Genomic DNA, 24035 nt, shown 5'->3' with positions numbered 1-24035 from the left:
TAAATATTCAGAAAGTGCAAAAATATTTCTATTTTTACGATTTTAATATTTGCTTTTAGCTAAAAAGTTATTAAAGGTTCAAATAGTGAATTCAAAAAAATCGAATATTTAAAAAGAAAAAAAATTTTTATAAACTTTTTCTACCTCTAAATTTTTTGTGATAAATCTCTAAAATACCCACAGGAAAAAAATGATAAACAAGTAAAATATTTTTCATTTTTAAATATAATTAATTTATTCATATTTAAATAAATACATTAATTAAACGATTTTTTTTGCATATTTATATTTAAAAGTAGATCGTTTATTATTATTTTTCTTTTTTTTTTTTGAAGAAAAAGAGAAACTTTTTTAATTGAAGGAAAGAATAAAACTCCTTAGTAAAATAATTGGTATCTCATTAAGAGAGGAGAAAAAAAATCTTATTTGCGAAAGAACATGAAAAAAAAGGAAAATATAATATTTATCCTTTATATTATTTGGTAAAAAATTATCTCAAAAATAATACGAATATTCTTGTTAAATATAAATTTAATATAATTTACCATATATCGTGATGGGTTTCAAATCGATTTTAACGAATATATAAACATTAATTATTAAAATATTCAGTTTCCATCAAGTGGAAAATTAATCCCAGTACATATTCAATTATGCATTTTGAAGATAGTGAAATATTCAATTTCAGAGAGAATTGTAATGTTTAATAATATTATACATTATGAGAAATTATTTATAAATAAATTAAGAATTCTGACTTATATTCAATCGCTTGAAATTTCCATGAAAATAGATCAAAATGTCTCATCTGATTGTTTTTTTTTTTTGCACATTTTTTTTCTTCTTCGAATAAAATCCATCTTGACAGATAATATATTATTATAATTTTATTTTTATATTTTTCATGTCCTTTTTTTCAATTTTATCGAATTTAAATTAAAAATTTTAATTTAAATAATAAATTTAAAATACATTTTTTGGCCCCTCTTTATGGAAATTGAATCTTGAATCATTAAATTTTTATTAGTCATTGAACGAGAAAATGAAAATTAACATTAGGGTGACAAGTCGAGCGATAAACTTGAATTCATTTAACGCGCCGTTAACATTTTTTTTTACATTTTAAAATCAATTTGAAAATTATATTTTCTATATATATTTTTTTTTTATTTTATTACAGAGAATGGGTCCAAGTTTTAGAAGTGGACCTGCTTTTTGCCCGACAATCAACGCAACTGATACACAGGAAATTCTCGTGTCTTCCGGTATCAAAAAGGCAATACGCGTAAAAGTTCATATTATTGGCGTAAGTTGAAAATTTTAATTATTAAATATTTTTTTTATATTCTCATTAATTGAAATTCATTGAAAAAAATATTTTGAAAAACAAATTGAATTTTCTTTTTTTTTCCAGCAATTTATCATACAAACACGATTTGTGTGTCAATTCAATATTGAGGGACGTGTGACAAGTGTAAATGCACGACTTTTGGCAGATACGATTTACTGTGACGACACTGAATTCTCGTATGCTTCACGAACACAGAACATCACTGTACCATTTGCTGTGATCTGGGGCGGTTCTAAGCCATTGGACAATCCTGACAACATTCACGTTGTGATCTATCGATGTCGTGACATGGCCGATAATTGCGGTATGTGTCTCGCTCTTGCACAGAAATTTGGCTGTGGCTGGTGCCAGAGTTCGGACAGATGTGAAGTCAAAGATCAATGCGATCGTGGCGTTGGCGTTTGGCTCAATCGAAATCAAACATGTCCAAATCCTGAGATACATTCTTTTGAGCCAATGATGGGTCCATGGGAGGGTAATACAAATGTTACAATTCGTGGCATCAATCTTGGAAAAACATTTGACGACATCTACGCTGGAGTCTCAGTTGCTGGTAAATTTTTTTTTTTTTTTTGTCTCAATTTAAAAAATTCTCTATTTTATTTTTTAAATCGTTAATTCTTAAAATACTAACTAGCAAAATTACACTTTGAATGCAATGGTTGTTTTAAAATAATAATAATTTTAAATTAATAATAATAATAATTCTGCATCAGTGGAGTAATAAATATTGTGAATTGATAGTAAAAAAATAAGATTTTTAAGTAAAAATTTTAAAATATAATTTTTTTTGTATTTTTTATAAATCTTTCGTTGCAAATGAAAATTTTAAATTTATCTTTTTTTTCAACAATTTTTAATTAATTGATAATTAATAAATATTAAAAAATTATGTAATCAAAAAGAAAATTAAATTAACTGAAAATTATTAATTATATTTTAAAAAGTATTAAGCAATTAAAAAATATTTAAAAATGTTGAAAAAATAAAACCTAAAAAAAAACTTTGTAATGTTTTAAACTTTAAACTTAAATTAACAATTAAAATCAAATTGAAAATTTTTTTAAAAAGCAAAACTATTTTTATATTGTGTACAGATAAAAAAATATAACAATTTAATAATTAATAATAAAAACAAATTAATAATAATAAATTTATGAGTAATAATATAATAATAAATAATAATGAATAATGAAAAAATAATGAAAGAAATAATAATTATAAGTTAAAATGTTTTAATTATCTGTAATAATCATTATATAAAAAAATGTATATATATATATATAATAAATTTATAAATCAAGAATTGTCAAAATTTTAGAAAAACAAAAGGAATGAAATACGACTAACTTCAAGTGTGGACAGACGGAATGAATGAATACGGAAATTATTATAGTTAATTTTTAATTTAAAAAAAATAATTAATTGAATAATTTTATTAGTTTCTTATGCTTTGAATTTTTTTTTAATTTAGAAACAGAAATTAATAAATATTTTTTTTTTTTCGCAGGAATTCAATGCCAACCATATCGTGAATTATATGTACGTACAAAACAAATAGTTTGTCGTGTCGATGGTCCAGGTACATCGGAATCAAGAAAAGGACCAGTTATTGTAAAAATAGAAGACTTTCGCGGCGAGTCAGAGTATAATTTTGAATTTGTTGATCCAGTAATAACGGCAATTGATCCACAAGAAGGACCAGTGAGCGGTGGAACAACAGTGAGAATTTATGGTTCATATATGAACGCTGGAAGTAAAATACAAGCGTTTATTGATAATTTACCATGTATGATAACAAGTACTGAACCAACTGAGGCACAATGTATGACAAGTGCAAGTGATCAACCATTAAATGGCACATTAAAAATGTTTTTTGACGAAGGAATTCGTGTTTATAGTGGAAAATTCCGTTATGTTCCCGATCCAACAATTGAAAGTGTCGAAAGTGGCGTCGGTGGACAAATGAAAGTACCAAAAGGAATTCCAGATGGTGGTATAAAAATATCAGTAACTGGCAAAAATCTTGCTGTAATACGATCACCACAAATGTATGTTTATTTTGATGAGAAAATGTTTGTCTCACGTTGTACAGTACTTTCTAATACGAGCATGACTTGTGATTCGCCATTAATTGAAATACCAGATCATTTGACGCTCGACGCTGAGAGACCTTTATTATTGGAATATGGATTTCGAATGGATAATGTAACTGGTGTTCAAAATTTATCGCAAGTTTTGTCAAATCATTTTCTTTTGTTTCCAAATCCAATTTATGATTTATTTGATGAAGAGGTGAAATATTATAAAAGCGATTATTTGACAATTAATGGACAGCATTTGGATCGAGCGAGTCAAGAATCTGATGTTGTGGTACAAATTGGTAATAGTTATTGTAATGTAACTTCATTGTCGAGACAACAACTCACTTGTAGACCACCATTAACGCAACCACGAGCTATTGATAGTAATGGCCTACCATCGAAAGAATTGCCTGAAGTTGTTGTGATTGTTGGATCAAAATTACGTTTTAAAATTGGAAAATTAAGTTATGCATTGCCAGCTGGTCTTAATGGACCATTATCAAAACCAGCGCTTATTGGTGTAATTGCCGCTATTGTTATTTTGGTCTTTGTGTTTATTGCCTTTCTCATTGCTTATCGACGTAAATCAACAGAGAGTAATCGTGTTCTTAAAAATATGCAAGAACAAATGGATATATTGGAATTACGTGTCGCTGCCGAATGTAAAGAAGCATTTGCTGAATTACAAACTGAAATGACAGATTTAACGGGTGATTTAACAAGCGGTGGAATACCATTCCTTGATTATCGTACATATGCAATGAAAATTTTATTTCCAAATATGGAAAATCATGTTGTTCTTCAATGGGATAGACCTGAATTGGCACGAAAAGAAAAGGGTCTACGTTTATTTGGACAATTAATAATGAACAAAACATTTTTACTATTATTTGTTAGAACACTTGAGAGTAATCGATATTTTACAATGAGAGATCGTGTCAATGTTGCAAGTTTAATAATGGTTACACTACAAAGTAAAATGGAATATTGCACCGATATTTTAAAGACATTACTCGCTGAAGTTATTGAAAAATGCATGGAGGGAAAAAGTCATCCTAAATTATTACTGAGAAGGTAAATTTTCGATTTAATTTTTTTTTTTAAAACTTTTTTCTTGTTTTTTAATTATTTTTTCTTTATACAGAACCGAGAGCGTTGCAGAGAAAATGTTGTCTGCTTGGTTTACTTTTCTGTTGTATAAATTCATGCGAGAGTGTGCAGGCGAACCATTGTACATGCTTTTCCGTGCAATGAAGCAGCAAGTCGATAAAGGGCCCGTAGATGCTATCACATCAGAGGCAAGGTACTCCTTGTCGGAAGAAAAGTTAATCAGACAATCTATTGATTTTAAACACATGGTGAGTAATAATGTCGTTTCATTTTATTGTCCATTTATTTTGATTTGAAATAAAAATAAATTTTTTTTTTTGTTACAGACTGTCTATGTGTCAATTTCACAACAGACAGTTTTTGTCGGTGGAATGGATCCAAATACAGAAAACGTTCCCGTTAAGGTTTTGGATTGTGATACGATTTCTCAGGTTAAGGAAAAATCGCTTGATACCATCTATAGGGCAACACCTTACAGTCAAAGGCCAAGGAAGGATGATCTTGATTTGGGTATGTTTTGTTTTTTATTTTATTTTAATTTTTATTAGAGAACTAATTTTGATTTTGTATTTGTAGAATGGAGAACGGGAGCCTCTGGTAGATTAATTCTCTACGATGAGGATTCAACGACAAAAACAGAATGCGATTGGAAAAAGAGAAATACATTGAATCATTATCGTGTACCTGATGGTGCATCGCTTAATCTTGTCTCAAAGCAGTCTTCTATTTATAATTTATCGATATTATCTGAGAAAACTGACAAATCACACAAATATGAGACATTAAATCTTAGTAAATTTAATTCAGCGAGTCCTCCATTATCACGTGCAACATCGCCATTAAATCATGATCACGATGGTGGTTTAAAGGTTTGGCATCTTGTTAAACATCATGATTCAGATGCACAAAAGGAAGGCGAACGTGGTAATAAAATGGTTTCGGAAATTTATTTAACAAGACTGCTGGCAACGAAGGGTACCTTGCAGAAATTCGTAGACGATTTATTTGAGACGATATTCAGTACGGCACATCGTGGTTCTGCATTGCCGCTTGCCATTAAATACATGTTCGACTTTCTTGACGATCAAGCGCTTCATCATGGCATATCCGATCCCGAAGTGGTTCACACGTGGAAAAGTAATTCACTTCCACTTAGGTTTTGGGTGAATCTCATTAAAAATCCAAATTTTGTTTTTGACATTCACAAATCGAATATTGTCGACTCATGTTTATCAGTTGTTGCACAAACATTTATGGACAGTTGTTCAACATCTGATCATAGATTAGGTAAATTTTTCTACATCTATTCATTTTTTTTTTTTTACAGCAAATATAATTAAAATGATTTTAAAACTTAAATTTTGAATATAGGCAAAGATTCACCGAGTTCGAAGTTGCTCTACGCCAAGGACATTCCAGTGTACAAAGAATGGGTGGAGCGCTACTACTCCGATATAAAAATCATGCCTGCCATTTCCGATCAGGATATGAATGCAATGCTCGCCGAAGAATCTAGAGTGAGTATATATTTATTGAATGACTGGACTGAATGGAAAAAAAAAGATAAAATTGCACATACTTCGTGGGAACGAGTTGATTTAAGATTAATTTTTTTTTTGTTTTTTATTTTACAGTTGCATACAACTGAGTTTAATACGAATTGCGCCCTCTATGAGCTTTATACGTATGCAGGAAAGTACAACGAACAATTGATAGTGACTCTTGAGGAGGATGAATTCTCGCAGAAACAGAGGCTGGCGTATAAGCTTGAACAGGTTCACAATATAATGGCAGCTGATGCCAATCCCTGATGCCCCATGAACTCAGCAAAGTACCTAACGAAACCACGTCAGGAGCTACCTTGCTGAGTCATGACGATAAGCATTGTCGATAAATTGCCAAGCGTACTGGCGGCCTATTACTGCTTTAATCGCTCGGGCCAGTTCCTCCTCGACCAAGTTCTTCAACAAACGAAGATGAAAAAGAAGAAGAAGAAGAATAAAAAGAAGAAAAAGAGAGGAGAAGACGTTGGTAAGATGGTGCATGAGTGACGCGCCAAAAAAAAATCAAGGAATAAATAGATAAAAGTAAGTCTTATTAAGCTATTACGGCCGTGCTTCAAGGGCTGAAGAGGATCGTTGCATTTGTATGCATTTGAAACAGGGTCAAGAAGGACACTCGTGATCGTTCCTCTTTCTTTTTTTTTTTTTTTTAATTCTTTTTCTTTATCTTTTCTCGTTCCATGTGCATCTCCTCGAGTTGATTAAACCACGATTATTCGTGTTTACAGTCTTCTTGATGGCCGCTGTTTGGCAGGTGTGAAAAGGGAAAATATTTTTTTTCCCATATGCGCAATTGTAAATACTAATTATAAAAAACACGATATCGTATTAGGATACTAATGAAATGCTCACACCACAATGGCGGCCCCCGAATTTCTCTTCAACATATATATACGTGTGAGAAAGGTCGATTTATCAAATATTGAACAAAAATTATATGTGCCCGACGCATCGGCGCTGTTTTTTTTTTTAAAAAAAAAAAAAAAAAAAAAAAAAAAAAGAAAACGAAAACAAATTTCCATCCACCGTTATTTACTAACCGGAGCTCGTGTCGATTTGCGTCGAGCGACAGGGCTCACGGGATTACGATAAGTAGCAATAAGCTAATTATTGAATAATTGATATGAATATTAATATTATTATTATTATATATATATGAATGGTATGTCATATGTATATGTGTACATATATACACTTTAGACAGGCGCAGCGCATGTGTATGTATATATATATATTCTTTTCTCTCCCCAATTCCCCCTTTAAAAAGAAAAATCGAATCCCCCCCCTCTTTATTAAATCTTTTTGTGCATCCAGGATGCGTTATTGGGAAAAAAAACACAAATACAAATAAATGAATATAAATATATATATATATAAATAAATAAATATATATATATACGTTTAAGAAATTAAAGGAGAAACAAAGATGCATTTTTTGCGGAAAAAAGATAAAAAACACAAAAAAAAAAAAAAAAATGGAGAACAGACTGTTCATTAGTTTATAGGATATTATTGTATCTGGACTATGGCCGCGCGCGCGCGAGGCCAGTTCAATGTGACGGTTGTGTTGAGTGTGCGTGCTTCCTTTTTCTTTTTTTTTTTTTTTTTGGTTTCCGGTTAGAAATGTTCTTTTGAAACGCTTCTTTTCTATAACAATTAATAGTTTCAATAATCATTTTTTTTTATTGATACTGTGATTTTTTGTTTCTTCAAACATTCCTTCAGTGATATAATACAATTTTTTATTATTGTTTGTATATATTAAAATTTATTTTTTATTGTGTGATATATATATATTTTTTTTTTATTAGAGAGAGAGACTGAAATATTCAACAAGGTTTTAGAGGAACAAATGCCTTTCTTTATATTTCACTGCCACGGGGTTGATTTTTTTTTTTTGAACATTTAGATACTCGTTGATGAACAACGTTGATAGCTCTTTGTTTTCCTTTCCGTGACAATTTTTTTTTCGAAAATTTGTCAATTACAGATAAAGTTGTTTTTTTTTGAAAAATTTATCTAATGATTCGCAATTAAGAATCAATAAATAGAATTAAAGTTTTTGATTTATGTACAGAAATTTTTTGATCCATTTTAGATCAATAACTGTTTAATAAGACTTTTAAAACAAAGCACAAAAAACTGCCATTTAAATATACGTGATGCCAAATAGATGATACATATGATACTATAGAGAACCAATTAATGTTAACGTGAAGAAAGGCAATTTTCCTCTTGAAATATTTTTTTCTATTTCACAAATTTTTATAATGAAACAAATCAGACATTCTTTACAATCAAAGAATTTTTTTTTTGCCATAATTAATCTCGATTTTAAACTTGAAAGTTAAAAAAAAGGGTAAAATAAAATGAAAAATTATGAAAAAATTCAATAAAAATTAAAGAGTGTCTGATTTGAAATGATGAATGATTTATTAAGGAAGTTCAAATAAATAATGCTCGTAAAAACAAGAAAACTATAATAAATAAAAATTATTTATCTACTAATAATTATTATTAATTTTTTATTTTGAATTTTATCATTTAATTTTTAACTTTAGTTATTTTAACCATTTTTTTTTTTTATTAAATTATATAAAGTTTTAATATTTCTTTTTAGAAATAAATTTATTACAAATGGCGTTTAAAATTTATTTTAATTTTTTTCTTATTTCTCTGGAAATTCACATCAAATTATTTGAACATCCTTGTAATTTAAAAAGCGTTTCATAAGTACATTCCCGGCTTCCAAAAATCTACAAATATTCCATTAATTTCATCACGTTATTAATCCCCCTCCCCCTTTTCTCATCGACGTTATCATCTGCCATATAAATCATCATCAACATTGTTGCTATCACGTCATTGCCATTGTCATTGTCATATATAAGATATATTATGCGCAAAGGCTCTTTTTATCCTCCGAGGTGCGAATACCTCACTGTTTTTTTTTTATAAAATATTTATCATTGTCCAAAAAAAAGAAAAAAAGACCGTCATCTCTTTATCATCTCGTTTTGCGAACTGCCTTGTATCACTTTCCCTTGTCTTCAAAATAAAAAAAAAAAAAAAAAAAATGCTTCAACGCCTCCGTCGTCATGTTGTTGTCGCTCTTAAATAATAATTGTAATATAATAACGAATAATGATCACTGTTGAGTATTGTCTGATTGTAATACATTGATATCGAATTGATATGAATTGATAATCATTAATTAACGTGACATTACTCCGTGAATGTAAAACCATATTGGTGTGAATTGCGATTAAAAAAAAAAAAAAAAAAAAAAATGTTATGAATGTGAAAATTTATGATTCCGAGAGTGCATTTTTTCGGGAATGATTGTCCTGTGCGTCAATTCAATGTGCAAGTCGTACGTGGAGAAAGTATTTATTGCTCAAAAATATCGGGAAGAATCGGGAGATTCCAAAATGGAAAAAAAAATAATAATAATGGAGATGGAGAGTAAAAAAAAGGAAACTCAGAGCTAAAAGAAACTCGCGAAAAGGGAACGGAGGTAGTAGGGTAGAATGTGAGAAACAGTGGGAAGGGGGGAGGTTGTTCTTAGGGTTCGAAAATACATTATACAATAACATTCATGTTAATACAAATTTTAGAAAATAAAACAACACTAATGTTGGACAAATTAATAAAAGCTAGAAAAAAAACTGATATTCAATTAAAAAATTAATGTTGAAAAAGCTCTAATGGTTAAAAAAAAAAATACATGCTTAATTCGTAGACTATTTTTGTCTAGGAAAAAAAAGCACTTCCTTCTTCTTCGATATAATATATATGCATAAACGTTGAACGTTATTTAGTTCAGAATTGTAAACTTTTATAAGCTTTTTGATAAAGTTTGTAACTTTAATTAAAAAAAAAAAAAAAAAATTATTTTTGAACCCTACTTGATGTTTATACTTGGTGAAATATATAGTACATGAGAGGAAGGTAAATCTGTCGAAAAAATTGATACGGAATGAAAAATGGAAAATAAATTTTGAAAAAAATTTCTAATAATTGATAATAATAAAATTGAAAATCCGCAAACTTTTTCGACAGATATAGGGAGACGGACGGAGAGAATCTGAAAAGACGAGGTTGCCGGCTCCGGGCCAAAAAAAAAAAAAAAAAAAAAAAAATTGGAACAATTTGATTATAATCTGCTCTGAAACGATATGAAGGCGTGCGTTTGCCTCCCCCCGCGCACGTCATTTTCTAATGGTACTAATAAACCCAAAGTGCCTCTGGTAGATTTTTGGGCATAAGCTTGAGTAATGAAAAAAAAAAAAAAAAAAAAAACCTATAATAATGACAATTATTCGAGATAGAATATTGAGAGAAGGAACGCAAAGAAATATTATTAGGGGGAAAAAAAGAAAACTGATAAAGCTTGATAAAACGATGCTGATGATAATAAAATGAAAAAAAAAAAAAGAAATTTCAATGTGACGAATCTGAAACAATACCATACGTATATACATACGTATAAAGCTTAGTTGTATATGTATGCATATCGTGTGTGTATATACACTCTTTAAATGTACGTTTAGATAGGTACGATAAAAAATAGTTGGTAGCCTAGTCTATGTCTGTCTGTCTGCCCTGAGTGTCTTTCCCAGTGTTCTCCTTAAATATAAATATTTATATATATATATATACATATATATACATATATATGTCATCCAATTCCCTTTTTATCATCTCGGCAAATTAATACGTCCAACAGGAATTTCTTGTCAATTTTTTTTTTTTCAAATAATTAAATTTTTTTCTCTTATAACTTGAAAATTAATAAAAATGAATTTAATTAATAAATTTGAATATTAATTTTTTAATTAATGACTAGAAATTCTTGATTGACATAAAATTGGATATTTAAAAATTTATTTTTCCCTATATATAATATAAAAGACAGATATACAATTTCACAACAAGACACACGCGTTCTCCACTCATCTCACTTGACTCTCGATTGGCACATAAGTTTTTGCTAAATAAATGAGTATCGTATATCAATGGTTCCTCATCGATTTTTATCGAATAATAAGCGCCCCTTCCCCCCTCACCCCCACCGATTTGTAAAATTCGATTAAAATATAATGTTGTGTATGTTACTTCTACCAAGTACCGTACGTGCGTGGCTTGCTGTCCAGCAGTCTGATGTCGTGTGCGTATTTGCTGTGTTAAATTAATAAATAATTGTATGCACGACGACGAATGAATATATATATATATATTTTTTTTTCCGTCTGTTCTCGACTAATTGTCCTGATCGTTTCTCTTTGAATTCTGTTTGGCAACTTAGATGGAGAAAAAAAATTTAAAAAAAAAAAAAAAATTTTTTTTTATTAAAATAAAAAAAGAAAATCCAATTGATGACAGAGAGTAACGATAGAGGATGAAAATAAATTAAATTTGAAAGGGAGAAAGAGAGAGAGAGAGAGAGAAAGAGTGTGTGTATGAGTGATTTAATGTGGACTGTGCAAGACTGAGAGATGCAACGATGGTAATCCTTCGTATCAAAACGAAAATTCCATTGTCGCTCATTTTTACGTCATAATTATTAATTAACGAATACATATAAATAACGCATTCGACATGATTACGTTATTAATTTTTTAAAATAGTCATGTTCCTTTCAAATATTTTTTTTTTTTTTCATTTTTCAAATAATTTAAATTGATAAAAATTTGATATCGAATTTTGGATATATACAATTATTTTCTAATTGTTTTTAATCTTAAATATATATTATATATATATATATATATAAATATAAATATTATAAATAATGCCGTTTTTAAGTTATCCAATTTTATTATTATTATTATTTTTGTATAAATGTGTGATTAATAGTATGGATAGTGTAATAATTTTGTATGTTTATTGAGAACCAAAAATAAATATTATTGATAAAGAATTGTAATTAATTGTTTAAATTTTTTTATACACTCCATATTTTATTGTATTTAATTTATATGTTACATTTTTTGCTTCATTTAGTTTTCTTGAAATTAATTTTTTTTTTTTAAATTTCTCTCTACACATTTTTGTTTCAAAATGAGATTTATTCTTAATCGGTAATTACAGAAATCCGATAATATTTCACGATCATATAATCGGAAATTTAATTAACTTTATGTGAAATTTCCGATTATAAGAAAAGAATAATATTAATTTTTTTCGATCCCAGAAAAACATATAAATTTATTTTTCATTGATTTATTATTTTTTATAATAATATTTCTTTATTATAATATTTCTGAGCATATATTTATTCTTGTATATATGCATAAGAATTAGAGTAATAAGAAAATTGATAAAAAAAATTTTTTTAATTTAATTATCTAATCCGATAAGAGAATTCAGTATATTTAATGTAGTTTTAACGAAACTTCGAATTTCAGATGAAAACCAAGTCAAGTAACTTGAGAAATCTTTTTTTCCTTCTTCAGGTTTATTAATACTTTTTATACTGCAAAAAAAATATATATATATAAATGTTAATTGATTAAATAATAATTTAGAATTTTATAATTAATAACAATTTTAAATAAATCTGAAAAAATGATAAAAATAATTTAAAGAAAATAAAAATTTTTTTAAGAACAATATATATTTTTTTTTAAATAAAATAATTAACTTACAAGTGAATAATATTATTCTTGAATATTTTCTCATTATTGTTATATTCAATATTGTCAATTTTTTTAACATTATCAATTTTTTCTTCGTTATCATTAATTTTTTCTTTTTCATCAAAAGATAAAAGACCCTCTTCCGTTAAGTCACAAAATGTAGTTTGAATTAATGCAAAGAAAATAATTATTACTTTCATTTTTCTCATTTTGCTTTTAACAAACTTGAAAATTCAATACCAACTGTTTCAATGTTCTTATTAGAAAAGAATAAGTCATTGTCTTTCTTTCAATAAATTATGAAAAAAAAAAAATATTTTTATCATTTCAATAACAATAGCATTGTTTCTTGTATTGTTTCTATTCTTTTAAATTATTATTATATTTATTTTTATAGCTAAAAAATGAAATTAATTTTTAACTATACTAAATGGAAAAATAATAGAATTAGGAAGAAAATAAAAAATGGAGAAAGAAGAAAAAAGGACAGCAAAAAAAAAAAAAAGGTGAATAATATTTGAAAATAAATTTATAAAATTCATTATTCTCGTACATATTTTTGGTAAATTTTTCTTAAAATATTTTCATTAACTTCATTATTAATTGCAGATGACGAGAGGTGCTTCATTTTCTCTTCGATATTTCGTTTTTTTAATGGAAATGTAGTCAGTGATGATGAGAAGAATTTTTTTATTTCTAATGGAACACTTGTTGGTAATTTTTTTTTCTCATTACAAAATTTATTATTCCAACATTTATTATTAAATTCTTTATTATCTGATTTTCTTCTAGATTTACGACGATCCCTTATCATTGTTTGATTTAATTGGCATAATTCACCTTGTGATGGATCCATGGAAACAATGCCCAAAAATGCAAGAAAATTTGTTATTTTACAATTATCAATTAATTCCGATTCATTCAATGAATCAACATTAATTGTTCGTTCGGTGGTGAATGATGCTGGACGTGGACGCAATGGACGCATTGGACGAATTGGACGATTTGGACGATTTGTTATAAATGCAGGATTTGCAGAATAATAAGGTTTGTACGAAGTTGTTGATGGTGTTATGGTGGATGGAGGTTGAATTGGTTCTTGTTTAATTGTTGTTATTGTTGGACGATTATCATGATCCTTTTCGCAATCATGTTTTTTTGGAATAAACATAAAACTATCGAGTCCTTCAATAATGAGCATGCCACCAGTTTTTCTTTTATCTTGCAAAATGAGTCCCGCATCTGGAAAATTTCTCATATTATCAGAATCAATTGACAATTCATTTTTAGATGATTTATTGTTTGATTGTTTATCACTTCTTTTGAATTTCTCTAGATTAGAACTCATGTGAACTTGAAATAAATTGAGCGTGATGATGATAATAATTCGACTGAATTTCAACATCTTGAACCACATTCGAGAAACTAGATTACAATCATTTTTTTAAACTTTATATTTTTTTCTTTTTTTTTTTTTATTAGAATTCCGTAAATCACTTCACTTACTAGCTCGAATCAATTTAATGACGGTCGATTGAATTCTGAAATAGTGATTTCTTGAACTGAAATTTAACTGTCGCAGAGAAATAAAAATCTTGTGACGCAAATATTTCCATTAAAGAAAATTTTTTTCATATATATGAAAGCAGAATTAAGAAATCTCATTTTTTGAAAAAAATTAAAATCAAATTTTTAGTAAACTAAAGAATTATAATTGAATATTTTTAAATCAATTAATTTTATTGTTAAAAAATTTAATGTAGTAAATTTTGTTTTTTAAAATTGTGAAATTTAAAAATTATTTTCGAATAATTATATGTTCAATTCAATTCTTTAATTTGTGTTTAATTATTATTTCTTTATTTTAATATGTTATTAACGTAATTTCGATTATCCTGTAATTTTAAATAAGGTGGAGGCAATGTAAATTTTGTAGAGTTTAAAGAAATTCTTCTTAAATTTGATATTATTTTTTGAAAATTAGTCATGTTCAATTTTTGTATAAAATTAACAAATCCCGAATATTTTTTAAAGTATTTTGTGTTTAGTGATTTTGTCATTGAATCAGTAATATTAAATTTACATAAATCAAATGATGTTTTACAATGTAGTGGAATAAGTCCTAAAATTGCAAAAATACTATTTCGACGACAAATATCATTACATTCGGAATTTTCAAAAAAATTATTTACATTTGAAATGGGTCTTTTTTCAATTTCGTCTATATTACATTTTTCATTGTTTACAGAAAGAAGACAATTTTTTATATCAAGTGGATCGGGCATATTACTCGTTGGAAGTGGTTTATCATGATTTCCTATAATTTTAGATCCATTTTCTTCGCAACTCTCAACTAATATTTCTGATGATTTAGAATTTTTACTAATATCCATTGAGATATTGTGTTCAGGATAGGATTCATCGTCACTTTTGTTATCAATTGGCTCCTCGCAACTTATTTCCCAGGTATATTGTTCACCATGATTGTTTACATTGGGTTTTTCTGAAATATCAAAAAAAAAAAAAAAAAAAATGAAAATTTATCAGGAGGATAAATGGGAATTATTTTCTCACCTTCGGTATAATTATAGTCTTCATTTTCCTCGCAACTTTCGCTTGAAATTGGTTTCTCTTGATTTGGTTTCAATGGTTTTTTATTGTCATTTTCAGAATTGGAATTTTCTTCGTAATTTTCGCTGGAAATTGGTTTCTCTTGATTTGGTTTCAATGGTTTTTTATTGTCATTTTCAGAATTGGAATTTTCTTCGTAACTTTCGCTGAAAATTGGTTTCTCTTGATTTGGTTTCAATGGTTTTTTATTGTCATTTGCAGAATTGGAATTTTCTTCGTAACTTTCGTTGGAAATTGGTTTTTCCAATTTATCTTGTTCATGAGAATTGTCAGTTTCTTCGCAGCTTTCACTCGAAATTGGTTTCTCTGAAAATTGATCTGGCTTTTCGTTGCTTCCTCGGGAATTTGATTTACTGACATTTTCTTCGTAGCTTTCAGTTGACAAAAATTTATCAGGTCTTACAGTAGGTTTTTCTTCGGAAACTTCTGGTTTCACGATGGATTTATCGTCATTTTCTTCACAACTTTCACTAGAAATTGTTATTTCTGGTTTTCCAATGGGTTTTTCTTCACTCTTGTCTTCATCTTGTTCCTTGAAACTTTCGTTGGATTTAGAAATTTCTGGTTTTTCAATTGGTGGAAGAGGTTTTTCATTTGAAATTGGAATCAGGGGTTTTTCTTTACTCTCGTCATCATTTTCTTCACAACTTTCACTGGAAATTGGAATTTCTGGTTTTCCTGATGGTCGGAGAGGTTTTTCTTCGCTTTCTTCTTCATTTTCTTCACAGCTTTCACTGGAAATTGGAATTTCTGGTTTTCCAGATGGTCGGAGAGGTTTTTCTTCGCTTTCTTCTTCATTTTCTTCACAGCTTTCACTGGAAATTGGAATTTCCGGTTTTTCGGATGGACGAGAGGTTTCCTCCTCACTTTTAGATAGATGCATCGATTCATCTTCAGTTTTATCTCCTTGTTCTTCACAACTTTCACTTGAAATTGGTTTTTCAGGTTTTCCAGTTGGTTTCTCTTCAGTTTCAGGTCGATAAATTGGTTCCTCTTCAATTTTATCTCCATGTTCCTCATAAATTTCAGTGGAAATTAAAATTTCCGGTTTTTCAGTAGGTCGAGTTGGTTTTTCAGGTCGTTGAGTTGTTTCATCGTAAAGATCAATTTCAATTGAAATAATTGATTCTTCATTAGATGATTCAGATTTCTCATGAGATTCTATTGAATAATTTGATTCTGTAAAATCAATAGATGATTCAGTGTCATGATGAGAATAACTTTCATCACTTTCATCCGTTAAACTTGAATCTTCCTCGGATAAACTTGATGTATCATTAGGACAAGGTTTTGATCCATCTGGATAAATTGGTCCCTCTAAATTTTCTTCAAAACTAACTTCCGGTGGTGTTGGTATCTCCGTAATTTCTTCTGATGTTCCTGTTGTTCCTAATTCGTGTGACTCAAAACTATCATTATGATAATGTTTATATGGAATAAAAATCATTCTATCCAAACCATTAATCAATAGAGTTCCATCAGAACGTTTTTTTTTATTTTTTTCTTCATTTTTATATATTGCCTTTTCATTTATGGCATTTCGTTTAAAAATATTTACACTTGATAAATTTATTTTTGAATTTGATAATGGAATATTGGTTAATAAATATCCTACACCTACTATAATTATAATAATAATAATTCTATTAATTTTCAACATCTTGAACAACAATATTGTACAACTGAATGGAAATAGGATTTTTTTTTCATGATTAATTGCTATCGATTTTATGCCTTTTGTAAAACAATTGGAAAATGATGATTACGTTGAGTTGGCAGATTAAATATTACCTGTTGATGATGAATTTTCTTTTCCGTGTAAAAAAATATTTCTATTTTTTATTCTTATTCATTTGGAAAAAAAAATTACTTTTTTTGTTTTATAAATAATAAAATGCAAAATATTTTCTAATTTTAAAAAATTAAAACAATGGATATGGAATTATAATTTTTTTATCGATAAAATTGAAAAATATTTTTTTGAAAAACTGCTGATTATATTAAAATTGTAATTAAAATTAAAATTTATTATAAAAATTTATAGATGAACAAAAAAAAATTGTTATTTCTAATTCAATTGGTGACGTAAAAAGCTTTTCTTAAAACCTCAATCGATTGAAATTAAAGCTTGCGCAGTAAAAGCAAAGCCACGCGACGTCGCACTATTTATTCGTTCAAGTCTTTAAGGATAGTGATTTTCATTCATTATTTTTCTATAGAGAAATTAGGTTATTGGAAATAAAGTAAGTAGATCAGTGTAAACATTTATATATAAATACTTTGTTCTCATATAATATTGAATAAAAATAATATTAGTCTACAAACAATAAATTACCATTTTTATATCATTCATGATTTTATTCTAGACAAATTGTTTTTATTAATTTTTCTATTAAATTAATTTACTGTCATCAAATATTGTCAGTTTATTTCAATAATTTTCATTTATATTGTTATTAATTTTTTGGGATTATTAATTTATGGGGGAGAAAAAAAAAATATTCTACCGCATGTGAATTTAAAGTATCAAGATGGAAGTATTACTGAAGCTCGAAAGTTGAAAAAAAAACAAATAATTGTTATAAAAGTTGGTAATTATTGAAAAAATATATTTTTAAAAAATTTGTAAGTTTATTTATGGAATATTTGATTAAAATATCTTTTTCTAAATTATATTATATAATATATTTAATATAATAAATAACAAATAATAATAAATTAATTAATTATTTAATTGCAGAATTAAAAATGCCGTCAGTTCGAAGAATGATACTTGGCCATGTGATATCGGATGTATGTGGAAAAATGAATAGAAGAAAAAATTTACAAGGAGACATTATGGAAACTCCATTAAAAAGATGTCTTTCAACATTTGATATCACATTACTCGGTAATTTTATTTAATTAATTTCTTATATATGTTAAAAAATTATTTTTATAATTTATACGTTTAATTATTTTTTTAACATTCATATTAAATAGGTGTGGGTCATATGATTGGTGCTGGAATTTACGTTTTAACTGGAACAGTCGCACATGATATAGCTGGACCAGGAGTAATTGTTAGTTTTATAATTGCTGGACTTGTTTCATTATTGGCTGCACTTTGTTATGCAGAATTTGGAGCTAAAGTCCCTAAGGCTGGCAGTGCCTATATTTATACATATGTCACAATTGGCGAATTTTGGGCATTCGTCATTGGATGGAATATTATTTTGGAGCACATGATAGGTAAGTATAAAAAATATATATATTAAAATATTAAGTAAAAATTGTAAACAACTCTTTTTTTTTCAATTTCAGGTGCTGCATCTGTTGCAAGAGCATGGAGTGGTTATGTTGATTCATTATCAGGAGGTACTATAAGTAATTTTACAAATCAATTAATTGGTGATCGAATGAAGGGTAATCCATTGGGTCATGTACCGGATCCATTGGCGGCACTTTTATGTATTATTTATTCATTACTTTTGGGACTTGGAGTCAAATGTTCTGCAACTGTTAATTCATTTTTGACTCTTATAAATCTTATTGTTATGGCCCTTGTAATAGGTCTTGGTATTTATCATGCGGATTTAAAAAATTGGAGTTCAGAAAATTATAGTTTTATGCCTTATGGTTTTCATGGTGTTTTGGCTGGTAAATATTTATTTAAAAAAAAAAAAATTAGAATGGAGATATAATTATTTGTTTTATAGGTGCTGCAACTTGTTTCTATGCATTCGTTGGTTTTGATTCAATTGCAACTTCCGGTGAAGAAGTTCGTGATCCATGTCGTAGTATACCAATAGCCACTGCCTTTTCCATGGGAATTGTAACCATTGGATATGTTCTTGTTAGTGGAGCTCTAACTTTAATGGTTCCATTTTGGGAAATTAATCCCTCGGCAGCATTACCAGAAGCATTTGCATCAAAGGGAATTTATTGGGCGAAATATGTTATTAGGTAAATATTTTTTTTAAATTAATTTATTCTTTTTTTGAGAATGATGGTAAATTATTTTTTTTAGTGTGGGTGCCCTCTGTGGAATGACGACAACTCTATTTGGATCATTATTTTCATTGCCTCGAACTTTGTATTCAATGGCAACTGATGGTCTACTTTTTGGCTTTTTGGGACGAGTGAATTCTCGCACTCAAGTGCCTATTGTAAATTTGGCAATTAGTGGTGTAATTAGTGCTCTACTTGCTCTATTCTTTGACCTTCAACATCTAGTCGAATTTATGTCAATTGGTACCTTTCTGGCCTATACAATAGTTTCTGCCAGTATTATAGTTCTAAGATATCGACCAGAGAAAGTTTTATCGCCAATTTCTACAACTAGCACATCGAGTACTCTCACATCACCGCCTACGGAAGGTGCTGATTCTAGTAGTGATGGACGTAGTATGACTTCTGCCGAATCGGAGGTATTATACAATTATAAAAGTAGTTTAATTAATTTTTGTAATTTAAAAATTAATTTGATTACATTTTTTTTTAGCAATTATTAAATTATTGCGAAGACACTGGAAAATTGAAATTTCGTTATGCATGGTTGGCAAAATTTATTGGATATTGTGATCCTGGAACTGTTGTGTCAATGTCTATAACATTCTATGCAATTGGATGCATCGCTCTATGTACTATACTTATTCTCATACTACAAAGTTTATCGTTACCAACATGGTCGGACTATATAATGATCGTCAATTTAATTCTCTTTCTTTCAGGATGTAAGTTTTTAATAAATTAAAAATATATATATATATATATATATATATATTTAATAAATTCTACTGTAAATTAAAAATTTACAGGTCTGTTTTTGATACACGCGCACAAACAAACACCTAGTACAGGAAGTTTTCGCGTACCTCTAGTTCCACTAGTGCCAGCGATGAGTATGTTTTTTAACATTGGCCTCATGTTTCATTTATCACTTTTAACGTGGTTACGATTTCTCATCTGGATGCTAGTAGGCAAGTTAAATTTGTTTTTTTTTTCATACAAAGAGAAAGAAAATACAAATTAAACGAAATTATTTCTTTTTAGGAATGTTTATATATTTCTTCTACGGAATTCATTATAGTAAAGAAGCTGGAGGTCCAAATTCTTATTCAATTTTAATGGCAAGTTCAGAAGCAGGAAGAGGAGCAAAATGGGGATCCACCTTACGAGTAGGTCAAAAAAGTGATAAAATGCCTATTCTAGACAACGACGATTTATCCCATTAATTGAAAGAAAAAGATAATTTTTTTTTTTTTAATTCTGATATCATATATGTGACCTAAAACTATTCAAAGAGATAATAAGTAGAATTTACAAATATTTAAAAGGTATCTTTGAGTATCAGAAATAATATTTCTCTAACTATATCTTTCAAAATGAATTTAAAAAAAAAAATTTTCCTCCAATTTTAAGAAAATTTTTATTTAAACGAGGAACTTTTTATATATATAGAAAAAAGAAAATTTTTTATTTTCTCATTAGTTGCGACAACTATTGAGTTAAAAAAATTCTTTTTTTTAATGTTGAGCGCACAATAATTTATTTTAAAAAATGAGACACAATTATTATTAATTTTTTTCTTTTGTTGATAATTACTATATACTTTTTTGATAATTATTTTAATAATTCAGAACATATATGATATTGATAATAATTGATTGATATGACTAAATTTATAAAATATATAAATATATCGATTTAAACAAGACTGGTTCCTTATCAAAAAAAAATACTAAGTTTAATTGAAAATAAGTATTTTATAAAATCAATTACATAAAGACACTTGTCATTATGATTCTTTTATGAATGAATTTAATAAATTTTAATAAATTACTTATAAAGTATATTGTAAAGAAAAATAGAAAGTAAACAAAAATTGAAAAAAGTAAATATCTATATGTGCAATATTACAAAAATACAAAAGAATGTTTAAAGAAAAAAAAATGTGTAAATTTTAAAAATTTTATAATCTAGTTAAATAATTTTATTCGAATTATAAAGAATAATTTTAAATTCTAATAATTCTGTTTTTCAATAATTAATTCTATTGTTCGTATAATTTATAAATTTTAACAACAAATTCAAATTAATGTCAATAATAACTACTTTACATTTGAAATATTACTAATACCTCTGCCAATATCAGTATTGAAACTCATATTTTATTTTTATGTGATAACTATATGTAAATGTGAAAAAAAAACTAAATGCATATGGAAAAAAAATTTATTTAATTTAAATAATCGGTTTCTTGATTATAAACAAATAAATATTTGATTGACTAAAATAATTCTTTGATAATAATCAAATAATTGATTATTTAAATCAAATAAACTTTTTTTTTGGAGCATAATATTACCCTTGTTGAAATCTATGGGGTCCAAATTATTAAATTATTTTGTCAATATTATATCGTTTATAATAAACATATATATTGAAAATAGAAATATGTGAAAGTGACGAAAGGTAATATGTTACAGGCATTAAAAAATTATATTAATGATTGATGGTGCCTTTGGAGAGAATATTTTAGAATATTTAAAATAAATATATATTGTTATTAAATTATTTTGATTATAGTGATTTTATATATTTATTTTCAGGATTTAAATTACTATAGTTCATTATATAAAATAAATTAAAAAAAATATATTAAATTATTCGTCCAAGTTATTAGCTAATAATTAATTAGGTAATTATAAAAATTTATTATTTTTTTAATCAATTATCAGATAGTAATTTTGTTATCAACATTTTGAATAAAAATCATATTCAATAAAATTAAAAAGCACTATTCATTAATTTTCAAAAAGCATCGACATTTTTTTTTTAAGCACAGCACAATAATTAAATATACTTTAAAAAATATTTTTCTAACTAAATTTGAAAATGTTTTAAAAAATAATTTTAATTTGAAATTAAATAAAAAACGAATAAAATATGAAAGTAAATTGAAAATTTGAAACAAGCACAATAAACATAATGTTACATAACTTTTTTTATTTATTAAAAAACTGACACTCAATGAGAAAGCATTTTCATTTTTTTAAACGGGCTATAACAATAATTATTGTAAATAAAACTCGATGTTTGTTAATATGAATTTATAGTTATGTTTTTTCTTTCTAGAATATTGATTTCTTCCGAAAAAAATAAAAAATTGCTAAAAATTATGTAAAAATAATATATATTGATAATTGTTAATGTGAACAAAGAAACAAATCTATAAACGCATAATAAATTATAAATTGCTGTCTTAGTTTGGAAATAATTTACATAATTGAAAATTCGGTGTATATCTATAATTTTGTCAATTATTATATTTTCGACAAAGCGACATGTATCTATTAATACATAAATATGTTCTTTAAGTATAATAAGAATTTATTTATCAAACGTAGGATAAAAAATTTAAGTTATCAAAAATATAAGAAATTATATACGTTTGAAATAAAAATATTGCGAAGTTAATTATTTACTTGTGTATCTCATTTTTTGAAAATTAATTTTGTACCTCTAATTTTTACCGTTTTATTTTTTATTGTTATCAACATTTTTTTTTTATTCATGTAACTCGAATCAAGGTATAATAGTCATTAACGTCAAAAGATGATTAAAAATTCCAAAAACAAATCTTGATTAAAAACAATTAAATTGCATGTACTTAAGTTAATTGCTAATTCAATCATTTTTAGAATTTTTTTTATAACTTTAGATGATAAATAAAATTTTTTTTTAGAAGCATAAAAGGATATGAACTCATATTCAACTTGCTCTTTTCGATTTAAGTCAGAAATATATTTAATCTACAAATTTTCTTCAATACAAATTTAAAAAAAACACATCAATGACCTATATTGATAAAAATATGTTCCTGAAAATTTGTTTTATCATGGCTACAGCTAATTTATTAATATTAGCTAAGAATATCGAAACGGGACCATCGAAAAAAGATAATTCTACAAACATAGGAGAACAGGAACATTTACGTACTTTTAATGTAAGTTTATTTAAATTATTAACACAAAATTTTAGATATTTCAAAAAAAATCGCAATTTAAATTCATTAAAATTAAAAATAATTAAACTAAATAAATAAAATTATTAAAATTATTATTATTATTTATTACTTATTATTTATTATTATTATTAAATTAATAATTAAATTATTTATATTCTTTTTAAATATATTATGCAAAATGATCGATTTTTTGATTTTAGGATACTTTGCCTCAAAAATTAAAACTTGGTTTTAATCAGGAATCAATCATCAAATTATTTGTAGGTATCAAAAATGTAAAAAAGAAATATTAAAAAAAAAATTATATTCATGACAAAATAAAAAAAGGCCATTTAAAAATTATAATGTATGAAAAGAATGAAATTATATTTTTACAATTATTTTATTTTAATTTTTCAGTTAGAAAAAAACTTTGATGGTGTAAAAGCTTCTGTTGTTGTGGCACCAGATTCTATAAAAAATGAAAGTGCAATCGAAGTACATCATGTTTAAAACAAATACTTCTGCAGATTCTCCTAGATTACAAAGAACTTTATCCGCTTCCAAATGCTGCGGATCACGTCGAATATTAAATTAAACTATACAAAAATATTTAATTTATTAAATTTTCTATCTTCAGAAAATGAAAAAAATTTAATAAAAAAT

The 24035-nt window shown here is 26.7% G+C and overlaps 2 protein-coding genes across 7 annotated transcripts in view; both read left to right on the top strand.

Annotated features, from left to right (window-relative positions):
• The window catches only part of LOC127276604 (plexin-A4), a 252689-nt gene extending 240982 nt beyond the window's left edge, over positions 1 to 11707 (top strand). For all 3 annotated transcript variants that reach the window (XM_051297159.1, XM_051297157.1, XM_051297158.1), the window contains 8 exons: positions 1181 to 1306; positions 1415 to 1904; positions 2862 to 4509; positions 4580 to 4793; positions 4872 to 5055; positions 5122 to 5832; positions 5917 to 6062; positions 6180 to 11707. In XM_051297159.1, coding sequence (XP_051153116.1) covers positions 1181 to 1306; positions 1415 to 1904; positions 2862 to 4509; positions 4580 to 4793; positions 4872 to 5055; positions 5122 to 5832; positions 5917 to 6062; positions 6180 to 6356 — 3696 coding nt within the window. In that variant the 3' untranslated portion in view covers positions 6357 to 11707. The remainder of the gene's footprint in view (positions 1 to 1180; positions 1307 to 1414; positions 1905 to 2861; positions 4510 to 4579; positions 4794 to 4871; positions 5056 to 5121; positions 5833 to 5916; positions 6063 to 6179) is intronic.
• A 5812-nt stretch (positions 11708 to 17519) lies between these two features.
• LOC127291691 (cationic amino acid transporter 4) lies at positions 17520 to 23985 on the top strand. Of its 4 annotated transcripts, XR_007844647.1 has the most exons (12): positions 17520 to 17622; positions 18120 to 18269; positions 18362 to 18610; positions 18683 to 19018; positions 19078 to 19324; positions 19389 to 19788; positions 19863 to 20094; positions 20179 to 20340; positions 20414 to 20538; positions 23109 to 23369; positions 23591 to 23650; positions 23790 to 23985. XR_007844647.1 is itself a non-coding variant. In XM_051320921.1 (10 exons), the coding sequence occupies exons 2-10, from the start codon at positions 18128 to 18130 to the stop codon at positions 22009 to 22011; spliced, it is 1932 nt and encodes a 643-aa protein (XP_051176878.1). In that variant the 5' UTR covers positions 17520 to 17622; positions 18120 to 18127; the 3' UTR covers positions 22012 to 22751. The 4 variants fall into 4 exon arrangements, 2 of the variants coding, with proteins under 2 accessions (XP_051176878.1, XP_051176877.1); XR_007844648.1 differs by lacking the exon at positions 23790 to 23985 and having other exon boundaries at positions 23591 to 23654; XM_051320921.1 differs by lacking the exons at positions 23109 to 23369; positions 23591 to 23650; positions 23790 to 23985 and adding an exon at positions 21973 to 22751.
• The last annotated feature ends 50 nt before the right edge of the window (positions 23986 to 24035 follow it).

Source organism: Leptopilina boulardi, unplaced genomic scaffold, assembly GCF_019393585.1.
Source record: "Leptopilina boulardi isolate dan_hultmark-lab unplaced genomic scaffold, ZJU_Lbou_2.1 LbouV2_150, whole genome shotgun sequence".
NCBI classification, from domain to species: domain Eukaryota; kingdom Metazoa; phylum Arthropoda; class Insecta; order Hymenoptera; family Figitidae; genus Leptopilina; species Leptopilina boulardi.
The sequence above is the reverse complement of the archived record's forward strand: the minus strand, read 5'-3'. Positions and strand labels throughout refer to the sequence as shown.